This window comes from Rhinolophus sinicus, chromosome 17 (assembly GCF_057876585.1).
Source record: "Rhinolophus sinicus isolate RSI-liver-muscle chromosome 17, RSI-T2T, whole genome shotgun sequence".
NCBI lineage: Eukaryota > Metazoa > Chordata > Mammalia > Chiroptera > Rhinolophidae > Rhinolophus > Rhinolophus sinicus.
In genome coordinates, this window is record NC_142517.1 from 149,162,374 (window position 1) to 149,185,844 (window position 23,471).

General features: G+C 35.8%; 1 protein-coding gene across 2 annotated transcripts in view; it reads right to left on the reverse strand.

The window, feature by feature from the left end:
* Positions 1–492: 492 nt before the first annotated feature.
* ACVR1C (activin A receptor type 1C) overlaps positions 493–23,471 on the reverse strand; it is a 74,484-nt gene continuing 51,505 nt past the window's right edge. The window contains exons 3-9 of one of the 2 annotated variants that reach the window (XM_019727183.3): positions 21,593–21,832; positions 16,651–16,881; positions 13,804–13,971; positions 10,649–10,805; positions 8,781–8,905; positions 6,525–6,655; positions 493–1,741 (exon numbers count right to left, since the gene is read on the reverse strand). In XM_019727183.3, coding sequence (XP_019582742.2) covers positions 1,616–1,741; positions 6,525–6,655; positions 8,781–8,905; positions 10,649–10,805; positions 13,804–13,971; positions 16,651–16,881; positions 21,593–21,832 — 1,178 coding nt within the window. In that variant the 3' untranslated portion in view covers positions 493–1,615. The remainder of the gene's footprint in view (positions 1,742–6,524; positions 6,656–8,780; positions 8,906–10,648; positions 10,806–13,803; positions 13,972–16,650; positions 16,882–21,592; positions 21,833–23,471) is intronic. The other variant, XM_074336648.2, reaches the window with a different exon arrangement.

Consider the following 23,471-nt stretch of genomic DNA (forward strand, 5'->3'; position numbering starts at 1 on the left):
ATGTCTGTGGTCCATCCATATCTATACATATGAAATGTGACATTATTATAAAGTTCATGTAACATTTCTTTACTGCTAGACTCCTCAAAAAACATGACACACTAATGTGCAGTATCACTTTCTCAGAATCTACCAAAGAACACTTTTGGTCTTGGACCATCTCAGAAGAGTGTTCTAAGGGACAGAGTTTAGGAAACAGTATTTTAGAGCAATAAAAGACTCCATGTTAAACTCCTTCATCAAAGCAGAATTATAGAGTTGAAGGAAATATTTAATGTTCCATGTATTATTCAGAATTCATCATTTCTGTCTCCACGGGAAGTACAGACAAAATTATCATGAGCCTTCTTCTTCCACACCCACTCGTTCATTTTGGAAGGTTAGGGAAATATCTGTTTACAATTACTGATACCCTGTATAGAATTTGGTTGTTATACTTCATTTAAGTGTTTTCTTAATTTTTTAAGAACATATCTCCTAGTTTCCTCTTCCTTTTCTGTTCTTTTCTTTCTAATGGTGTATATAGAAAAGTAGCAGGGATCTCTAAAGTGCATCTTAAAGACTACTTCTGACAAGGGATCTTTATGCTTGATTAATCTCTGAAAGTATTCAGAAATCATTAATACATATCTAAATAAGTGAATATGAAGTTTCTATAAGAAAAACATCAATGAATATTGTCCTAAGAGTTCATGCAGGTCCATTATGATTCTGCAGAAACAACTCAATTTGTCTTCTGTTTTACTAAACCACAAATATCATCATAAAAGATATTATTTCTACACAGGGAGAAAAGTACTATAGGAATTAAATGGCAGTAGGACGCTTGCTAACCCCACAGGGTGGATCGTCACAAGACGTGGACAGAGAGGCAGCTCTACCACTAGCAGTGTGACTTTGGGACACTGCTCAGTGACTCAAGATATCAGGTATCCCATTTGTAAATGAGAGGAAGTAACTATTTTAGTGGCTTTCAAACTGTTGGCCTCAGATGCTGCAATGGTGATGGATTATGAAGAGTAGGGGAGAGTGGCGGGGGACCAAGTAAATGGGACTCTCACTTCCATCAACAGAGCAGCTCTACTTTTACATGTCTTATATACTAAAGTTTGGAGCAATATTTAACTTTTTAAAAGGTCCTGTCTAATGAAAAAAATAGAGAATACCATAGATTGCATCATCTAAAGGTGTGTTTAGCTATAACATACTCTAGTTCACATTTTTAATGAATATGTTTTCATTTCACCTTCCAACACACTTTTCCCCATTCATTCATGTGCTCTTGATTCAAGTAAAATAAAACTTTAGTGACTTTTTAAATTTTTATATAGCTTATTTTACACTTTTGCAATATCTTTTTTATTAAATAGATGAGTTGATGTGTTGCCTTTCAAAATAAAATTAAAGACAGCATGAAAATTGGATGAAGCCAACTCCTGCCCATGCTTAATTTTAGAGTTATTTTTTTTCATGCTGCCTTTGGGCACTTAAATACTGTACTGCATTATTTTTGAGGTAGAACAACAACAACAAAAAAAAGGCAAAAACATTCACATAAAGAGGGAAAATGAGAAACAAAGCTGTGAGAGATTTCTTTTCAACATGATTATCATCATCAGGCTTTGCAGTCTTCTTTAACACAAAGTTGAGAAATAGTCTTCTTAATACGAAGGGCGGTTAGGCGGGCAGCCCCATTTGCATACCAACACTCCCGCATTATTCTCCCCATGACCCGGAGTGCCTTTAAGAGAGAAAAATATCAAAGACTTTACTCACACAAAACACAGTACAAGAGAAGCAAAACCACAAAGCAAGGAATTGATGCTAAATTCTGATGAAGAAATAGTGAATTTACAACAATATGAGGAAGAGATTAGCGCCAAATCCCTTCGAAAATCTTGTCAAAATACATCTACCTACAGAGTCTAACTTTTAATTGAAAGTTCAATCCATTAATTTCTGGGAATATGGTAGAATGACTATCATTTAAAATATTCTAAGAAGGGACATGAAAGACAAAAAGGGAAATGGGATGGGTTGGAATTTCACCATATATTGATCTGGATGGTAAGTACATATATGCATACATTTTTTTTAATTAATCAAATTGTATATACCAAGATTTGTACATTTTACCATATATAAATTATGTCACAATAAAATAATGATGTAAATATAAATATCAAAAGTTCTGAATTAAAAAATCAGTATAAAATAAATATTCAAAGGGGAAGACAATGAGAATGAATGAATCCATAAAGATATAAGAAATCACTAAAGCAAGTGGCTGCTCTGGTGGCATCTACTGATCTCACAATCCAGAATATCAGAAGTGATGGACCACATGTGAAAGACAGGAAGCACAGCCTGGAGCACACAAAAGGTGTCAGATCAAGATGTTTGCAAAGACCAAAGATGTCTGAGTGTAAGGATGAATCAGCCTTAGAAGAAATTTTGCAAAGAAAATTATCTAAATCTTAGCTCTTGGTGAAACGAGAAAGAGAGAGAGAGAGAGAGAGAGAGAGAGAGAGAGAGAGAGAGAGAGAGAATCAAGCCCAAGTCTTAAAAGCCTGAGCTCATAATGAAAATTCACAAGCACATAAGGGTATTGAGTCAATTGAAACAACAAACAGTAAAAAAACAGACCCTTCAAAACATGAGACACTAAACTAAATGATATAAAATAGAAAATAAATATAGAAAGTACATTTTTAAAAAGCAAAGAGGAAATTCAAACTATAAGTAAAAAACAAAAGTATATTTTGAAAAAGTATCAATAAAACTTCTTGACATAAAAAATACAATAATTAAAATAAAAAACTAAATGGTTAAGTTAAATAGCAGATTTGCTACATCTAAAGACAGAATTAATCAACTGGAAGATAAATGTGAAAGATGCCACATAAAAACACAAATATGGAAAATAGGGGAGAATAAGAAAGAAGCAAAGTAAAATGAAAGGTCTAACAGGCAGCCAATGAGTTCTCTAAAAATGGGCAATAGAGAAAATGACAGGATAAGTTATTTGAAGAGCTATGGTCAGAATTTTCCAGAATTGAGAAAATTCACAAATCCTTAGAATTGGAAAGTCCAAAAGTTCCAAGCAAGATTAATCAAGAGACATGTACATCAAATGCATCACAGAGAAACTACAGAATACTAAAGACAGAGAAGTTTTTAAAATAGGAAGAAAATATAAATAAAATTTTTAGTAGTTACAAAAAGATCAATTAACTTTTTAGTAGAAACAAAAGTAAGTTGACTTCTCAATAGCAATGATGGAAGTCAGAAGACAGTGGAATAATGCCTTTAATAACTGTGAACCTCAATTTTTATGCCTAGATAAGCTATTTGTTCAAGATCGAGGGCAAAATAAAGACATTTTCAGACACCCAAACACTGAAAGAACTTACAAGCACTAAATGCTCACTAAAAAAAAACTATTTAAATAAAATACAGTTAAAGGATGCACATCATGAAGTCAGAAAATGATCTTAGAAGGAAGCTCTGAGAGCTAAGAATGAATGTTGAACAAAGAAAATATAAATATATTCATACGAAGTGTGATCAACAATACAGTGAATGTTTAAAAAAAATATTACAGTAAAAGACACATTGCCATTATCCCCCTCAAAATTCTCTCCCTCGCTTTGAACATATTTCTCTCAACGTTCTTACCATTTTCTGAAGCAGTGCTTGAAGTCCTCTTTCATGAGTGTCTTTACTTGCACTGTCGTGGCTGCCTCCATGTCCTGAATCATTTTGACTTTGGGGAAGAGCCAGAAGTCGCATGGTGCAGATCCGGTGAAAAAGGTGGATGAGGACACACCATAATGTCTTTATTTGACAGAAATTGCTCTATAGCGGAAGTTATGTGTGACACAGAGCATTGTCATAATGGGGGATAATTTATGTCATACTTTAAAACACACCTTCTCTCAACTGTAGTTCACACCCAGCTAACTGCACCAAACAAGTTGAAACTTGTCACACACTGTTACTAAGGTTCCATGTACCGTTTCCCGTATTGAAGATCCCTGCATTTCCATTGGATGGCACTTGGCAGCAACATTTACTATATTTTGTAATCACATTGGAAATGTTCCATGTCACACATTGCTTCTGGTACGGCAATTTCTGTCAAACAAAAACATTACAGTGTGTCCTCATCCACCTTATTCACTGGATCTGGCACCATGCAACTTCTGGCTCTGACCCAGGGTCAAAATGACCATGAAAGGTAAACGTTTTGAAACCTTTCAGGACATGGAAGCAGCCACAACAGAGCAACTAAAGACACTCATGAAAAAGGACTTCCAGAACTGCTTCAGAAAGTGGCAAGAATGATGGGATAAGTGTGTTCAAAGCAAGGGGGAGTGTTTTGAGGGGGATTAATGGAAATATGTCTTTTACTATAATAAAATTTTTAAATTTAAACAGTCATATTTTGTATATATATAGCAGCATTATTTTAAAAAATTAAAAATAACAGATATGACAATAAACAGTACAGTGGAAAAAGAAAGTGTGCTATGTCCATAAATGGAATACTACACAGGTATGAAAATGAACAGATTATAGGTATACACATATAAGACAAAATAACAAAAATTAAGAATATCTAAAGTGAGTTTCAATATAAGTTTTATAAATACACAAAAGCAAGCAATATATTTTTCAATATGTATGGCAAAATTCTAAAGAAAAACATGACAATAATAAATAGTTGTGACAGTAACATCTGAGAGGGGAAAGGGATATTCAAAGCACTGGAAATGTTTCATTTTTTAAACTTGGTAGGGAATTCACTGCTTTTCATTTTATTATTGTACTTTAAACTTTTCATATGTCATTTATTCCTTTGCATGCATGAAATTATTAATATTAGAAAAAAGTAATTTAATTTCAATTTGGTTGTAAATGCCTCAAACTCTGCTTTTAAATTAAGTAGAGGAAACCCCCATATAAGATGGCATCCTAGAACATGGTTTCACTCTAACACAGTTTGAGAATTAGAGAAATCCCCAAACAACATGGAGTGTAATAAGAGCTTTTAAGAGCAAAAGATATATCTCATTTGAAATTAGAAAATCCCCGAATAACACGGAATGTAATAAAAGCTTTTAAGAGCAAAAGATATGGCATTTGAAATTTTTCATTCGAGCATGGATGTCGTATCAGATTTGACTGCAGAATTTCAAAATTTATTAGAATTTTAAATCCATTTTGTTCGTGGAGTATTAAGTTCAGAGGATAAAGATATCTTGTCAAAAAGAAAATGCCCTCCATTAATGGTGCTTAGTAGTGATGATGAAGAAAACATTATTTAATACATATTAATATGTTATAGTTTTGGTGAAAAGTGCTTCAATAAAGATATTTCTCTTAATTGTAAAAATATAATAGTATGTTTTTTTTTAATTTTTGGAATCTACCCCTTTTTTTGTACTAGTTCTTTGTTTTGTATAACACAGATTCACATAACACGTCATTTTTTAGGAACCTAACAACTGTGTTATATGGGGGTTACTTGTATTTAGATACACAAAATAGAAATACTAAGCTATAAATCTTGCCTTCAATAGGAAAAGAGTTGAGTGAAACATGAAGGAGGGGAAAAGATGAGAGGGGAAAAAAAGCAACTGTATAAAATAATCTTTAGGACAAACACAAAACTTAAAAAAGACTGCAAGAATTACATTCAAATATGGCAGAAGATACACAGTAATAACTAGGATGGTGGAGATTAAAGCATTAAAATAGTTCTGTAATTCATTAGATGGTTTACAGTCTTCCCTCCACCTTGTCTCCTTTCTTCCTGTGGGAGCTAAAAAAGTCTCTATCTTCATGTAAGGCAGAACAAGCATTGCTAACCATCTATTGTGTGTCTACTATATATGATAGTTATTACATGTGTTGTTGGGGTGAGGACATAAACAATAAACATCCCTGCCAGAAAAGGAAGCTTTTCTGATGAGAGAGAATAAGCTAAAACTTTAGCAGGGTTTGGGATTAGGAATAATTTATAGAATAGAAGGATGGCTGAAATTGTAATACTCTGTGTGGCATAGATATTGAATATGCTCCAATATGCCTGTTCTCCCCACAGTTCCCAGCCCTGGTAGTTAGATGAGACCACGTGACTTGTTCTAGTCTATGAACGAAGAGTGAAAACAATATGATTCATTTCAAGCCAAAGCATTAAGGAGCCAGTGTGTGACTCTCTCTTCTCCTCACATAGACACCTAAAAACTATGTGTTGAGATAGCAGCACATAGTCCCCACCTTTAGGGGGCTTTGTATTGCAAGAAATAAAATAGTACTGTGTAAAGTCACTGGGATGTTAGGGTTTGTTACTGCCACATAACTCAGCATTATGTATACATACAGCTAAAGGGAATAAAATCAAAGACATACACCTACATATATGGAATGAATTGGATGCCTAGATTAAAAGAAAAGAATGACATGTTCTCTGAAAATCCTCCCTGACAGGAAAAATACACATAAGAACATAGTCTTACTTCACAGCTTTGCCACTGGTTTGGGATACTTGGTCGAAACTTCTGGTCACAAACAACTTTTCTCATTTCCTCTATTGAGGGATCTGAAGGCACCATGTCATAATAAGGCAACTGGTACTCCTCAACAATTCCTATAAGAAATTTGCATTATAAATTTCCCAATGCAAATAATGAAGATGCGTATTTCAAAATAACACCAATTAGGCACAAGTGGAACCATGGAAAACTGTAAAGTCACATTTATTAAAATTACTATAAAACCAAGGATATACATCTAAAGCATTCAGTTGAATAGTTATAAGTTTATAAAATTTTATATTACGAAAGCTTATATAATATTGATAATTACATAAATGTTACATAAAACAAAATTATATGTAATTATTTTATATAACATAATATTATATGATTATGTATTACATATAATTTACATATAAATAATTACATAAACTATAACTTATATTATGAAAATTATGTAAATTATTGATTTACATAAACTGCCGTTGTGAAATTGAAAAGTAATACCTAATTGCAAAATTTATTGCTCTGTGAATGAAGTACATTTCTCCATTAAATAACCTTTAAAAACAAAATTGCTTTCTATTTTTGAAAATTAGCTAATCTTTCAAAAGCTGAGATTCTTATATTTGGATTTTACACCTATTGTACCTGAAAATGTTCCAAAGAAGCCACCAAAGTATTTGAAAATGGATGGTTCAACATGAAGATTAATATTTTAAAGAGTATCAAATACATAGACAAAGAATTGACTTTATTTATCAGAATATTACTTAAATTCAAGAATTTTCTGATAAAATCATTTGAATTAACTACAGTCCTTTTAATTCACAATATTAAAGATGTGCCATAATATTAGAAAATTAACTTTCAATCATGTTAACTAAATTACTATTTCAACATTTGCAGAAAATTTGACAAAATCCCAAAAGCAAATCTAGACAAATATCAATACAAAAATTTAAAGATAATAACAAATATGTTTGAATCTTACTATTTACCAAGAACTGTCCTAGGCCCTTTACATGTTTTCGCTAATCATTCCTCAAAACCACTGACTAAAAAAGGTACCATATTACCCTTATTTTACAAAATGAGGAAACTGAGACACACACAAAAATTGTCGTGAATTTGCTCATGGTCACACAGCTAGTATGGGTCAGATCTGGAACTCAATCCCAGGCTCAGGGATTCCAGTGCCCATGTTCTACACCACTATAATTCTACTGCGTTTATGAAGAGTTTTATCTTCCAGAATGCTTTATTATCTCATCTATGACTAAAAGGGGAAACGTCTGTTTTCTCATTCAAATATAAGTTTAACCTTGTACGTTTTTCATTTTAAAAAATGAGACTGATGTAAGGCAAAACGACATCAACACAAAACATAAAAACTGACAGTGTTTTAATAATGACTGCTCTCTCACTGAATATTTACCACGAGCATGCTGCACTAAAAATTTCACACGAATTCATTGAGCTAATCCATTAACACCTCAAAAACAAAGGGGTCAGTTTTATTATTTCTTTATTTTACAGATGAGGAAAGTGAGACCAAGTAACTTGCCTCAACAGAGTTTCAGGAAGTCGCTATACCAAAGCTTAGCACTAGGTCCGTCTCACTTGAAAGAGAAAACTTTAAAGCATTTTCCCCCAGTGTTTAACTTTTCTCCACTGATGCAACAGTTCCACCAGACTGTTATGTGTAGGGTTTCATCCTCTCAAAATCTTCCTGTCACTTAATCTCTAAACTGCTGTGAGCCGTAGGGGAAGGAACTTAAGTCTTTGCTCACGTCCGCTGCCCACTTTGTCCCCCACACACTCTTCACCACAGGAAAGAAAACACGAAAAGCCTGAGAACCAGAAAATTTCAGTTCCAATCCTGTGGCCTTGGCAAATCATTTAAATTCTTTGGGTTTCATTTCTGGTATAAAGTTGGGATACGGCTAACTGCATACAAACTCAAATAAAATTTTCAAGTGCTTTGCAAAGTATCATTATGGAAATCAGAATTACCAGGAGAACTGTCACTCCCACCTGAGCAGTAATCTTAATATAAAATCTCCATTATATGCAGGACGCTCCATTTTTGCCACTGAAAAGATATGACCAAAAGGTATCCTTTTAAATATTAAGAAATGATTCAATATAATGCTTGGGGAAAAAAGATAGAATATCATATCTTATATTGAGTGCATCAAGGAAAGGCAGGCACAAAAAATATGTCAAAAATCTTACCTCCAACTGAACACCTTCGGGCTATTTCCCAGTACACCAGACCAACAGAATAGATATCAGCACGTTTGAAGGACTCAAAAATATTCACATTCATTGTATCATCAAGCATTTCAGGGGCCATGTACCTTCAAAAACATGCACATTTCAGATTCTGCGTATGACTTTATAGTACTCCAGTAAAACACAATCTTAATAAATCCTGATATAAAATATAAGTAAAGATAGCTTCCATCAACTTTACAGGTACATCTAAGCCACTGGAATAGAATAAAATTAAATGATACAGTTATGACTCAACCATAATTTTAAAAATATTTTAAATAGAACTAGAGGTCATCCTCCTCAGTGTTAAAGCTTGTGTGCCAGGAGCCCAATACTTGAAAAGTACAGCCGGAGGGGATTTAGGAAGCAAAACACTCGATAGGAGAGATGGAACTCAATTTCCACCAGTAGTTTATTGCCAAGGAAAGCTCTTTGAGGGCAAAGAGTATGTTTTATTCATCAAGGTGGGCCCAGTCCTCCAGCACATTACTCAGTAGCATTCCACAAATACCTGCTCTGAATGAACAACTTTATTATGCATTGGTTCCAAGAAAATCCCAGCTTTGTTTGAAGAGGACTAAATCAAAGAATTCTACAGTCCATGGGACCTAACTGAGCCTAGTTGGCATAGGGAGATTTTGAGAATTTCCTCAGAATACTGAGGTGAGGATACAGCACTCTACCAAACTCTTTTAAAAGTTGTAGATCCTCTAAGGGAACCTGGTATCCAAGGCTTCCCTGATGGTCCTAAGGTGGGGATAGTCAGATGGGCAAGTTAAAGCTTGCTTTTTATAGGGAAAAGAAAAGAGGTCTCTTAGGACTGCCCAGTCTGAATAAACTATCCTGAGGTATTTCTCGGGCCTCATTAAAGTCTCCCAGGGAACCAAGTGAAGGACTCAGAGGGACTGGCCTGGACTCTCAAATATGGCTTGGAGGCTAACTATCCCAACTTAGAAATTCTTTACTCTCAAGGATCTTTAAAAACTCCAGGAAATGACTTGGTTGGTTCTCATTTTAAAGTCAAAAAACGTGGAATGATGGCAAAGTGGCACAGAGCCTGAAATCAGATAAAAGGAAATGGAAATATGCTGCTCCTATGGCCGGGCTGGACATCACAGGAAAACACCAGAAACCCCATTAGTAATGGGCCTGTCCTGACACATGTGTGGTATGCTCTGTTTATATCATGCTTCTTCTTAACTTTCAGAGATTCTGTTCCTTAAAAGTGGGAATAGTGTCCATACTCAGTGTCTTAATACACATCAATTTGAGAGACTTAAGGATACAAAGCTAAAGGTAAAAACATAAATTGTTACATAATGTTCTTAAATATTAAGAGAATGCAATATACATATATGTATGTATTATCTAGAGTCCCTCACCTATCTGGTCCACTGTCTTGATTCTGTATCTGTTGTTTAGAAGCTGAACATACAGAACTAGTCCTGGGTTTCAGTTTATTTACAAGGTATAAAGGCTTTGAGGAGCTACATACTTCTGACATCCCCCCCTACCCACACCCTGTAGCAAAATGTATTATCAGAATGTGGCGCACTAAAAAGAATATATCACCGTCTCTTCCACCACTCCTCTCCACTGGCCTCCCCACCCCAATGGCTATTTCCTATATGACCAAAATGCCAACTCGCCTGGCTTTATAACCATCGTGCCACTGATTTCTCAGTGACCCAGAGAAGACTTCTTGCTTTCTTGGGCCTAATGATTTCCCTTTTGGACCTGCTGCCCGACCGCCCCACACCTACATTGCAGGCATGTTTATGGGGCAGTTATAAGTCTTAGTGTGCTACCAAAGTAAGTCACCTTACCTTTTGGTTCCCACTTTAGGATTCTGAGGTATGTCAATAGTGTTCAGTATTGAATCATGTTTCACAGCTAATCCTAAGTCAGCTATGGCACAAGTTTCACATTTTTTCACTAAGATATTCTTTGATTTTATATCTCGATGAGCAATAGCAGGTTTACCTATGAAGTACAAGAAGAGCACATTCACTTTTGCATTACTGAAGTTTGAATCTCTCTAAAAGGAATCAAATGTCACCCCCTAGGAGAGGTCTTCCCTGACTACCCGTTCCGCACCCCAAGTCATTCTCCATCAGAGTATCCCATGTTGCCTTCTTCATAGGTCTTACCAATATTTAAAGTATCTTGTTTATTTCTATGCATGTTTAATTATATCTCTCTCCCCACTAAACTGTAAACTGCATTAGGGCAGAGACTGTGGCTTAGTCATCAGCATGCCTCCAATACTTACATCACTAGGTAACATTCAGTGGCCACCAATATATGTTTGCTGAATGAATAGGGAAAGAATTAGCATTGTTGTGTACACTTAAAAACATAGCAAACATTCCCTTACAAAACAACTTTCAAACTTCTACTACCCTTGACCAGCAGTTCTCAAAATGGCCTAAAGATCCCTGAGTCCTTGAGACAGTTTCCCAACTACAAATCTGTGTGACATCACCTTTTCTTAACATAGTTCAACCAAAACAACACACTGGAACAGATTGAATGAAGAGCAGTGTAAAAACCAAGACATTAAGCCAGACATTAAAGAGATTTACAAAAGTATAAAACAAAACCATTATTTTTACTGGATTGGTTGGTCTTATAAAAAATTATGTATTTTTTTAAAAGAAAAATGTTATTTATGTTAATATTTAATTAGTTAATTGTTATTTTAAGTAAATTAATAAGGATTTTTAAATTTCTCAATTTTAGTTTCTAACATAGTAAATAGACATAACTCACATACACAAAAACTTTTGGGGGGTCCTAATAATTTTAAGAGTTTAAAAAAATCATGAATCCCAACTTGAGATCCACTATGCTGACTAGACTAACGACTTCCTACAGCAAGTTCTCTATTAACTCAATAAGTAGAGAAGACAGTAGGGTGTCTCTGGGATTGGCCGCAGGCAGGGACGAGGTCGCTAAATCAATTTATGGAAAATAATCCCAACATGGGTATGATCAGTGGGCTACCGGGGTGAGAATTCCCCAGAAAGCTTACTAAGGTACAAACCCGCGGGCCACGGGAGATCCAATGCATCACAGTGTCAGGGTGGGCCCAGAAATCTGAATTGCTAACATTGCCCCCACCAAGAAACTCTTCACCCACAGGGGAAAAGACAGGTCCACCAGTTGTTGTAGGAAAGGCAGACCCAGACACCTCACAGCGCATGAGCAGGAAGTGGATCCATGGCTTTCATCAAGTTCTCAAAACCACCGAAAAGATTAAGAGCCACTACTTTAGGGTTATGGTGAAAAGCAAGATAAGAAAAGATATCCCATACCACAGCCTAGCCTGAGCTTCCCAGTAGAGCATAGCGATATGACATGGGTGAACGGATTGTGGGATTCCAAAGGAATGAAACATTTATTTGACTTCAAGATAGGTTTTGAGATCAGGAGAGAAAATGAAGAAGCTTCTTCAAAGCAGAAGAAAATGACACTTTGCATCCATTCGTTGTTCCTTTAGAAGGGAATGCTGTCCATGGTTCTACTTTACAAAAAAGACTAAAAATGTTTAGAAAAATCAATGTGGAAATCCCCAGATATAGCAAAGTTTATAGATCATCATAACCACTCTATAGAGATAGAACCCAGAGAAGGCCAACCTGGAAGAACCTGTCAACATTAGACTTTCCTGAGCACCAGAAGATTCATTCAGGAGAGGAAACTCACACATGCCCTGGCTGTGGGAGAAACTTCCTTTGTTCATACCTTTATAGACACCAATGCCTCCACACAGGGGAGAGACCCTATGAATGCACTACTTTTTATGGAAAGCAATCTGACAGTGTGTTTTAAGAATCTTAAAATGTTTCTCCTCTGGGATCAAGCAGTTCACCTCTGAGACACTATTCTGAGGGGGAAAACCAAAGCAAAACAAAATAGCTACATAATAAAAGTTTTTACACACACACACACACACACACACACACACACACACACACACACACACACAAAACCAACCTCCAAAGGTTCTCCACTGCTCTGATAATAAAGCACAAATTCCTCAACAAGCCTGTAAAGATCTTCATCATGCAGACCTCGAACTGTGGCAACAAGGATTGCAATTGACTCCTGCCCCACCCCAGGTCAGAATCACTTTCTCCTGAGCCCCCAGCTGCTTTGTTTAGACCTCATTTTTAGCATTTAACACAGCTCACCTTAGTTAGGAGGGTTAGTTGCAATCATACTACAACATGTATCTTCCTCTGCCCTTCCAATACACATACATCAACATCACACACATGACTGGAGTTTTACAGGGTAGAGAACATCTGTTATTCATATCTTCATCCCTGAAAGTGCCCTGTATACACTAAACGTTAATAAGTGTTTGTAGCATTGAATCAAGAAAGATGTAAAATAGCTCTTGGAAACTAAGAACATAGAACATTGCAATGGATATGCCCAGTTATACCTCTGAGTATTTTGAAAAGTGCAAAAATCAGTGCCTCCCTCATAAGTATTAGCAGGTATAAGTGAAATATATTTTAATGTATGCTCTGTACAATATCGGCTTCAATAAACATATGTTTTTTAAAAAGACAGTGTGTATTATTTGGCCTTGAAGTACATGGTGTATAAATACTTTTTCAAGATCACATCACCCTTTCCAATTATTTTAATTATCAAATGTAAATATTTAATTTGTATTCTCTGAATACAGAGCATTTGCCACCAATGTAAGATCTCCCAGGTATATATGCTAAGTGGCCAAGATGGAGCCACCAGGAATAAAAATACTATTATGAATAATATAAAAAATGACAAATATGTAGATGAGAGTTGACAGTATGATGACAAAATCTTCAGCTTTATAAAGTACTTTTAGTGTTTCTTTACATTTGAGAATTGTAATAAACTAGAATACCACTAAATACTAACATACAACTTAGTTTTCTATCCTCATGTTTAAGTAGGAAAAAATCAAAGAGAAAATACATACCTTGTGTACCCACAATCTCCATATGAAGGTGAGCCAGACCACTAGCTATTGAAAGTGCCAATTTGATCATTCCAGCCACTGTCACTATGTTTCTATTCAAATAGTCATATAAGGACCCCTGCTCATGATATTCCGAGACAAGCCAGAGTTGAGTCCAAGTTCCATTATCTAACAGGAAAAAATGTTATTGCTGTAAATAATGATGGGAAAGAAGCCAAACGTTTTTAACAAATGTCAGAGCTTAAAGTAAATCTGTATTGTTAACAAAGCAAAGTTAATTCCTGCAGTGATCATGCTGACAGTCCAAGTTAGTAAAGTAAAAATTGCCAGTGAATTCCTGAAGATGTTGATATACTACCTAGGACCTGTTATATGTACTCACCATGGCTAAAAGAAGCTGTGAGGCAGTGATTCTAACTGAACAACTCCTTTGTTAGTACCTCTATATCGATACCTGCTGGTAATAGCAACCACATTGCAGGAGAAACCACTGAAAGATGCATTTAGGCTCAGTGTTGTGTTATAAACTACTCTTGAGCTTTTAAGAAAGACTGTATCAATAAAAAAGAGAAATATAACAAATTTATACAAAGTATTCTTATTATTCCAAAAGCCCTAACATTCTAAGAATGCTCGTGTTATTCACTTTTCAAAATATGAAGCTGATGATTCTGCCCAAAAGCTTATATTAAGAGCCAAAGACAATTACTAGATATTTTCAAATAATTTACCTCATTTAACCAAAAGCTAATCAAGCTGATAAAAGATTTTTAGCAGAAGAGATATTAGCTTAAAACTTCTCTAGGCACAAATCCCTAGAGTCAGCTTTTGTTTTTCAAATAAAGTGTCCATAATAGCCCTGGGCAGTCCTGACTGGTGCTGATGCTCAGAGAAAGGGAACTATAATGAACATTTGGTAAGGACTCTTTCTACCTAGTATTTTATGTACAAGAGCTCCTTGTTATTCAAATATTTAATTTCCAAATCTGGGTAGTGATAAAAATTTCTTAGGAATGCAAAATTCAACATAACATGATAAAATTCACTGATAAACTGACCAAATATAAAACTCACCCTTATTCACACCTCTCTCCTAGCTTAACACCAGTGGCTATCTTTGGCCTCTCACATCAATGTCTTTGTCAGACCGTTAACTAAATGTCTTTGTCAGACCGTTAACTAAAAAGTGAAACTGTAAGTGATGCAAAAGTTACAGAAATGTATGAAGATGAAAGTGATGTTAGAGACCATTTGGAATCAGGCACAAAGCCACGGATAAGGAAGCCATTGACACAGGTAGACCAGTTAACTGAAGAAGGGAAACTCAAGAGGATCTTTCTTGTCAAATTAGCCCCATCGAGACGATCCATATAACTACAGTCATAACTGCTTTCACAACATTGCTAATTAATCTAACCAGTAGGTAGTTTAGTTCAACCTTAGGAAGGAAAAAAAGTAGTTCTTAACAGCTTAATGAGAAATGTTTCATTTTCAATAGGCTGGATATATTTTCAAAAAATACGTAGTTAAGAATTTGAAAGAATCTTTTTTTTTTTTTTAAGCTCATCTTGGCTATGCTCAGTTTCTCCCTAGCAAATGAGATAAGACAAATCATTAGCAAATGTACTTATGGCCAAAATGTACAATAACACTAAGCTTCTCTTTTGCCATCTAATTAATAATGAATACTTTCTTGATCGAGATTTTATTAGATAAACATAATCATAGATTTTTAACTTTCATAGGTAATGGTGGGTGCCTGATATCCACAGGTAATTTGTTTTTTATTAGGTTGGTGCAAAAGTAATTGCAGTTTAAAAGGTTAAAAACAATTGCAAAAACTACAATTACTTTTGCACCAACCTAATACCTAGAGGTTACAATCTCTACGTCTTCAAATTTCTTCGTGAGTATTACTAATTCAAATTAAAAACAAAAATTGACTGGAGTTTTGCTCACCTTTGTTCCCTGTTTCCCTTTAAGGCAACTAATGCACAGTTAATTGAGTAAAAGCCATGCAAAAATAGAAAAGAGAGCATAGGTAATCCACAAACTTTATATCCAGTCCTTGATTACTCAGGGATATATACAATATTATATGAATATTTATTTAAATATCAGAAAGTGTATGCTCTCTCTTGTTCCACAGAACGCAAAAAGTAATGTTCTTTAGGGCTGTTAAACCTCAAGATACAAATCATACTAAAAGTACATTAATAGAAAATGTCACCAAAATTGTCTTACTTGCTGCCATTCCAGTAATGTTGACAGAAAATGTGAGTCCTGGAATCGAATTTTGTTGTACAAATGAAAAGTATAGTCCTAGCAAAGGTGACTATTCAGCTAGCATTCATTGGTATGTTTGTACCAGTTATTAAACTATGGAAAGAATTCTGTCTTGATTAGTTCACAGCTGCTATTGAAAACTCCCAGTGACATTACTTTGCCCTACACACCCAAAGCAACACCCCCATCAAGATGACCCCAGACCTCTTCATGACCCAGCACCTAAAGAGATGAAACCCAGCCTGCAGGATCCTCTGAGGACTCTGTTCAAATTGAAGTTTTTGTTCTAATTGGGTGGTTCCTGCGCCATACCAGTCATCAGATATCTTAAATATCTACCTGGCTATAGCGTCATCAAGATTTCATACCACTCATTTGCTTTGCTTTATTGTATGGTTATGAATATTTGTCTGTGGAAAAGAGGAAAGCATTTTCTTTCCTCAATAAAGAAATTACACTTTTATGTAGATTTTATTATTAATAAAACAAAGAGATGATTTATTCTCATCTGACAATAAACATAACATTTTATTTGCTGAAACCAATTAGAATGAAAAATACCTTTGTTGTCAGCAGCAATGAAACCAAGGATGTTTTCATGTCTCAGCATAACCGTCTGATAAATTTCTGCCTCACGAAACCAAGATCTTTCATCTCTGGAGGAGAATATTTTCACAGCCACATCTTCCCCACACCATCTTCCATGCCAGACCTCACCAAATCTACCTTTTCCTACTATCTCCTGAAGTACAATCGTCCTGGCAATTGTTCTTTGAACCAATAGAGGTAGACCTAACCAAAGGAAAGATGGAATTTGATGATTAAAAACAAGTAAGTGCCAGAAAAGACCTGTCAGAATGACCATTAATTTCACATTAAAGAGCAAACATTTAAGCACTTTAATAATTTTACTGATTTTGAAGAAATAAGCACTTTTATATCAAACTTGAATTTAATGTCAAAGCATACTAAAAAATATTCTAAATTCTTAATATGAATTTCTTTTCCCATATTCACAAATACAACATTCATATGATCAAATTTAGTGAACATAGCCTGATGCTATAGATATTTGATTTTCCAGAACTGCTGCAAATCTTTCTGATTTGTGCAGTAAAGCTAGTCAGGTTACTCAATATACAAATGTTTATAAAAATATGATGTTAGCCTCTCACGTAAAATATGTGGTCCCTAGAACAATTGGGGAAGCAGAAGAATTCTTAGAAAATTTTAAAAAAAAAATTAAAATTGGAAAGTAAAGATTCAAATTCAACAATTAAGTGAGGTAAAATTCAACAATTAAGTGAAGTAATCATGTTACTCTAAAAGCAAGGTACAGTCATAGATAATATCCAATGGATAATTTCTGTGGAATACAAAAAGTCAATGAAAATATATTCTATGTATATAGAAAATGTTTAGATTCTTTGAACCAATAACTCACCTCTAGAATTCTACACTAAAGATTTAATGTAAAATGCAAAATAAACTCGAAATGTTTAAGATATTATCATTATTTATAGGAAAAATAAGGAAAATGATAATAGAAAAATTCTTAAATATAATGAGAGATTAAGAGCACAGATAAGAAAGACCTCAGTTCAAATTTCAGCTATGCAACGTGGGAACCATAGGCAAATTAATGAATTTCTCTCAGCTTTGGCTTCCTTGTCTGAAAAACAGAGTGTAATATTACTCATCTCATAGGGATCCTGTGAGAATTAATAAACATGTTAAGAACTTAGCACAGTATCTGCATATTACATGCTCAATTATGGTTAGTCCTTAATATTGTGTCTTAGTACAAATTACTTTAGTAAATAATACTGATACAGCTTATGAAGAGGTATGTCTTAATGACATGAGAAAATACTTTTGCCATAACGTTAAATGGAAATAGCACAATAAATTCTATCCATCTAAATAAATGTACCTAGTTATTGAAAACATGCACAGGAAAAAGACTGAAAAGGAAACACATGCTAAATGCTATGATGGTTATTTCTACTGAGTGGAATCGAAATGACCTATGATATGCTTCTTTATAACTTCGTACATTTTCTTAATTTCCATGATGGGTATTTATTAGTCTTACAATTAGAGAAAAATAATTAAAAAGATTACAGTATGATTTATTCTGCAAAGTCGTGTTTAGTTGCTGTCATTGTACTCAGATGGCTGAGAAACCCTCATAGCAACAACTATAAGCTCTTGCAGGATTCAGCCTCTGCTCTGAAATGAGCCATGGTTTATTCAGATGTTCTCATCATCATGAGAACCACCCACTATGACTAAATAAGCACAGGCTATAAGTTTGCTATTATGGGTCTCAACAATTAGTCACAAAGCCCCACAGCCAGAAAGTTCTTCTGAGATCATGTGGTTCAACTTTATCATTTTTGGGAAGAGAAAATTGGGGCCCCACAGTAATCAAAGACTTAACCCGGGAATAGGCTGCTCGTGGGAGGCAGACCTACAACTAAATCACTTGTGTTCAGTCCAAACTCTTGTTCTCTCACCATTTAGTCGCTATGACTGCAGATCTTCCCACTGGGAAGCTTCCTAGCAGCCAACTACCATGTTTCCCTGAAAATAAGACCTAACCGGAAAATAAGCCCTAACATGATTTTTCAGGATGACACTCCCTTAACATAAGCCCCAATGCATCTTTTGGAGCAAAAAATAATATAAGACCCAGTCTTATTTTTAGGCTATTTTTATAGGCTACAGTCAATTTTACTAGTTGACCACTCACAATAAAAGTTGTACTAACAATTATTAGTGGGCCAAATCGCAATCGCAATCTGTCTCCTCCCTCTCCATCTTGCACACACACACTCACAAAAACATCACTATCAACAGCTACTACCAACAAAAATGCAACAATATTTAGGTAGGGAACTGGATAAGCCAATGTTTTCAAACTGAAAATTGATCAAGCACACGATCAATGCCACAGACCAGGACAAAGTAAGACAACATTATCTAAGGTACTCAATACAGCAATTAAGTTGAGACAGTAAAACTCAATAGAAGTTGCTTCAGTATCTTTCAAAGCAACCACCCAAATTAATCTCACTCTTGTGCATACAATTAGAGATTTCATTCGAAGATACCTGGACTTCGCTTCTCCCTGTCGGCTCATTGGATTCATTGTTTACCGGGGTTGTAGCAGCTCTGTCTGTCTGATGGAAAGGCACCTTTCAGTAATGTCAGAAGTGCTATCTCACGAGAGGAAAGCAGCATGCTACACAGTCCCTAAGAAGCCGCCTGAGACACAATACACTCTCAAAGACAGCCCAGTAAAATATCTGTCCATTTTCCTCTCTTTCAGGAATTATACCTCTTTGAAATTTGTCCCTGACCAGGTCAAGGATAAGCTTCACAATTTTTGTTTCTCAGCATCTGACAAAGTTGTCTCTCCTCTAAGGTCACTGGCCAATTAAGAGAAGCAGAGGGGAGGTAGAATGGCCCAATTCCCTCCCCACGGGTGAGCTTTGCGGCGGCAGCCTTGCTGCAGACAGACCCATCTCTGATTATCAAAGGCAGTGCCGCTGTCACTGACTTGTAGCCAGCGATCCCTGCGGAGCATATGCAGCTGACTTAGGGGAAAAGTGTCTAAAACTCCTTCAACTTACTCATTAAAAAAAACCACCTGTGCTTGGGCACATTGCAGCTTTCTTTTTAAGAGAAATATTAGCATAACCTAAAGAGAAGAGCATCCAGCAGTCAATAAATCCATATTTGGGTTTAAAGATGCAAAAAAACACCAAAAACTTAACATTAATTTTTTAATTTATTTTGTGCCCTGGTTCATGACTACTTTCTTAAACTAAATATATGGTCTCCAGTTATAAAAATCTCTATTATATTTATTTAAGAGGAAAATCTTTGGTCACATTAAATATATTCAAGGAGTTGCTCCAAAATATACATTTCTACCTAACATCTTCAGATGAAACGTTTTGGTGGTAATTAAATAGGCATTTAATCACTTGAACCTCATAAAAAGGTTATAAAAGGTTTCAAGGAAGTCGGCACAAATCAGAGCTTTCTATGCACATATTCTGTGCCTAGAATGTTGCCAATGCTCAAGAAATTAGAGCACAGTGGGCCCCAAAATGTAATGCTCAGGAAAGGAAAGAGCACTGAATCTGTACACGTTTTACTCGAAAGAAAGAATACTAGCCTTCTATAGTTTAATTTGGATTTCAGTTTTATAGACTTTGCAGCTTGGAGACATTTTTCCAGTATCCCTCCCTTGAAAACACGCCACCTAATTTGTGCAGTGCTGGTGCAAACATGGAGATTTTGGTCAGTGAGAGAGAGAGCAGGTGATCTTGACCCCAGACGCAGTAAACCATTATATAATATCTGAGCTCTCTGGGTGACGTGATTGATATGAATTCTCTCTTTTCTGGATTCTTTGCTGAATCTACAGCTTCGTCATGTTAAATATGAAAGCTCATATAGATGCGAATGCCCCTTTGTCATCTGCCCCTGTTAACTGTGCCTGCCTGGATGTTCCTAACGGCCATGAGCTGGGGAGTTCCTTAAAATCTGTCCGGGGTAACCATCATCCTTAGTGACCCTTATAAAGCAAGAGGGGACATAGGGGCTTCTGAAATGGCTCACCTCAGTTTGCCCTAGTTCCTATTTCTGCACCACCGCATGTTGACAAGATTTCTAGAAGTAGGCATGACAGCAGGGAGCCTGCTGCCATTTCAGGAAGGTTGCTATTACAGGGGGAACTGCTCCTTCCCCAGAAACCCAGAAAGCCCTCCGATGCTGTGTGCTATGAGAAAGGCTCATTTAGGATGGAATGCAGCCTGGTACTTTGAGTCGCTTCACCAGGGGTTCTGGAGTTCCAGTAAAAAGGAAGAGAGTTATCAGACAAGCGTAGCAGCCAAAGCCAGCACAGGAATGCTGGGCTGCTCCCTTTCATCATCAGTTTCTATGCTCTGAGAAAACATAGTCTTGATTTGAATTCCAGGTCAGCTCCCTGGTAACGTCACTCACACATCCTAGGGGGTGTGTACAGATTCTAAGGACCTTCAACAGTCACAGCAAAGGTGCTCTAAGAACACTATTTTGCATAACTACGTACTTATCCCCAGAACTCAACTCCTTAAATACAGTAACCCCTTCATGCCCATGAAGCATTACCAAGAGACCAACAATGATTATTACTAATCATCATGGAAGAGAGGGGAGAGAAGAGAAACTCTTTCTTGCTTCAGAAATAAATTCTGAAGGAATGTCAAAATGAGAATCAGAATACCTAAAGGCACAAAAGCCAATTGAGATGACTTTTTCAGCCATGGCAGTGTTTTCTCTTCATCAACTCTTAAAATAAGTTTCTATACCAGAACTTACCATGTACCATATCAAGCATTTTAAATGAGGGAATTCATAATATTTGGGGCTCCTTTTTGTTAACAATTGTTTCGATTTAGTTTTAAATAAGAGTTTTCTTACTGAAAAATGGACCACGGGCACTTACCAGATCCAGATCCAGAGGCGGTCACATCGTAAATCAGATCTTTTAGAGTTTTTCCAGCATTTACTAGGTTGCATTCAGAGAGAGGCTCCTCCACATTCTGTCTCTTTTTCTTCCTGTATGTGCACTGCCGACCATGGCATGCCCATATTGTCAGCACTGCAGCTATGGACAGGAGGCACACTGGCACGGTAATAACAACGATCAGCTCCATGGGTCCGAGTTTGGGGGTATTTGGTGAAGCTTCAGGTTAAAAAAAGAAAGAAAGAAAGAACGTGACCATAAATCAACCCATTTAAAATATTTTAGAAATTGGAAATGCCATCACCCAAATTTCAGATCTAGAATGTGCAGCCACACAGTGTACCCTATGTCAGTTGGCAAAGACTCTCTGTGTAGTAATCAAAGATGGGGAAAGTGACCTGAGGTTAGACAGCAGCCAGGAACAGTTACCCAAGGTGACAATGGAAGACAGGAGTAGGACCATGGAAAGCACTGGCACAGACTAAGCATTTAACATTTTTCTAGTATTTTTTAGCAGTACATACTTAGAGCACATTCATTCATGCATTCATGCCACAGATAATTACTGAGCTCTTGCAATATGTTGCCACCATTCCAGGTGTGGAGATAACAGTGTTGAGTGAAAGAGGCCCAATCCTTGCTCTTGTGGCGCTTATGTTCTCATGCACCTACTAAATAGATGGATATGTAATACAAAAACAGAAGGTGACAAGTACTATGAAGAACAATGAATTAGAGGAAAGAGACTGGAGTGATAGCAGGATGGTACTTCAGATAGCGTGGTCACCGAAGGCCACTCTGGGAGGTGTCAGGGAGCAACAGTGGAAGGTATCTCAGGGAACCATGTGTCTGGCTGAGGGACAGCCAGGGTAAGGAGCCCTGAGATAGAGACCTAGTTGGCATGTTCAGAAACAACTTGTTCCAAGAGTGCAGTAAATGAGGAGACAGATAGAAGGAAATGAGGTCAGGGAGATAAAAAAAGAGAAAGATCATATGGGGTCTTGTAAGCTAAAAGAAGGACTGTGGATTTTATTCTAAGTAGAAGCTGTTACAGGGTTTTGAGCAGGCAAAAGATGTAATTTAACTTTTTTTTTTTTTAAATAAATTTAATGTCTATTTAGTGTGAAGACACTAGGGGTGCAAGAGTAACAAGCAAAGAGACCAATTAGAAACCAAATGTAATAATCCTGGCAGGAAATGATGTTCTTGGCTGACAATACTATCTAAAATAGTCCTTCTTTCTCATTCCCCATTCACTCTCTGTACCCTTTTCCTGTTTTATTTTAATTCCTGGATCTTATCACCACCTGGCACATCATATATTCATTTATCTATTATCTGATTCCCTCCAAAGAACATATGCTTCATGAGGGGAAGAATTTTATCTGCTTTGTTTCCAACTGCATCCTAGTGTTTACAATGGGAGATGGTCAATAAATAGCATGCGAATAGCAGAATCACTAAAAGATTTACTCATTTTGTTCTTAATAAGTAAAGGAGAAGATTTTTAGTTATAGAAAAATATGATAATTGAAACCAAATAACATAAAGATATAATTAAATTTGTCACTAATTTTAAAACACATACAGCCAAAAATTTTAAAGTTCATCCTGCCTTTAAGAAATCTTTTTAATTTAGAAAAATAAAAACAGTGATATATGAAAAATGTACAATAAAGATATTTTCTGTGTACTTCAAAGTAGTTATTTGGTCACTTGTCATGAGCACATAGTTCATTTTCTTTTCATTCACTATAGACAGCCTCAGCATCAATTTAATTTTATCCCCAAGTCCTACCATTGGGAATGTTGATTTTTTTGTTTTTAATAAAACTTGGAGAGTATCTGATAGAATATG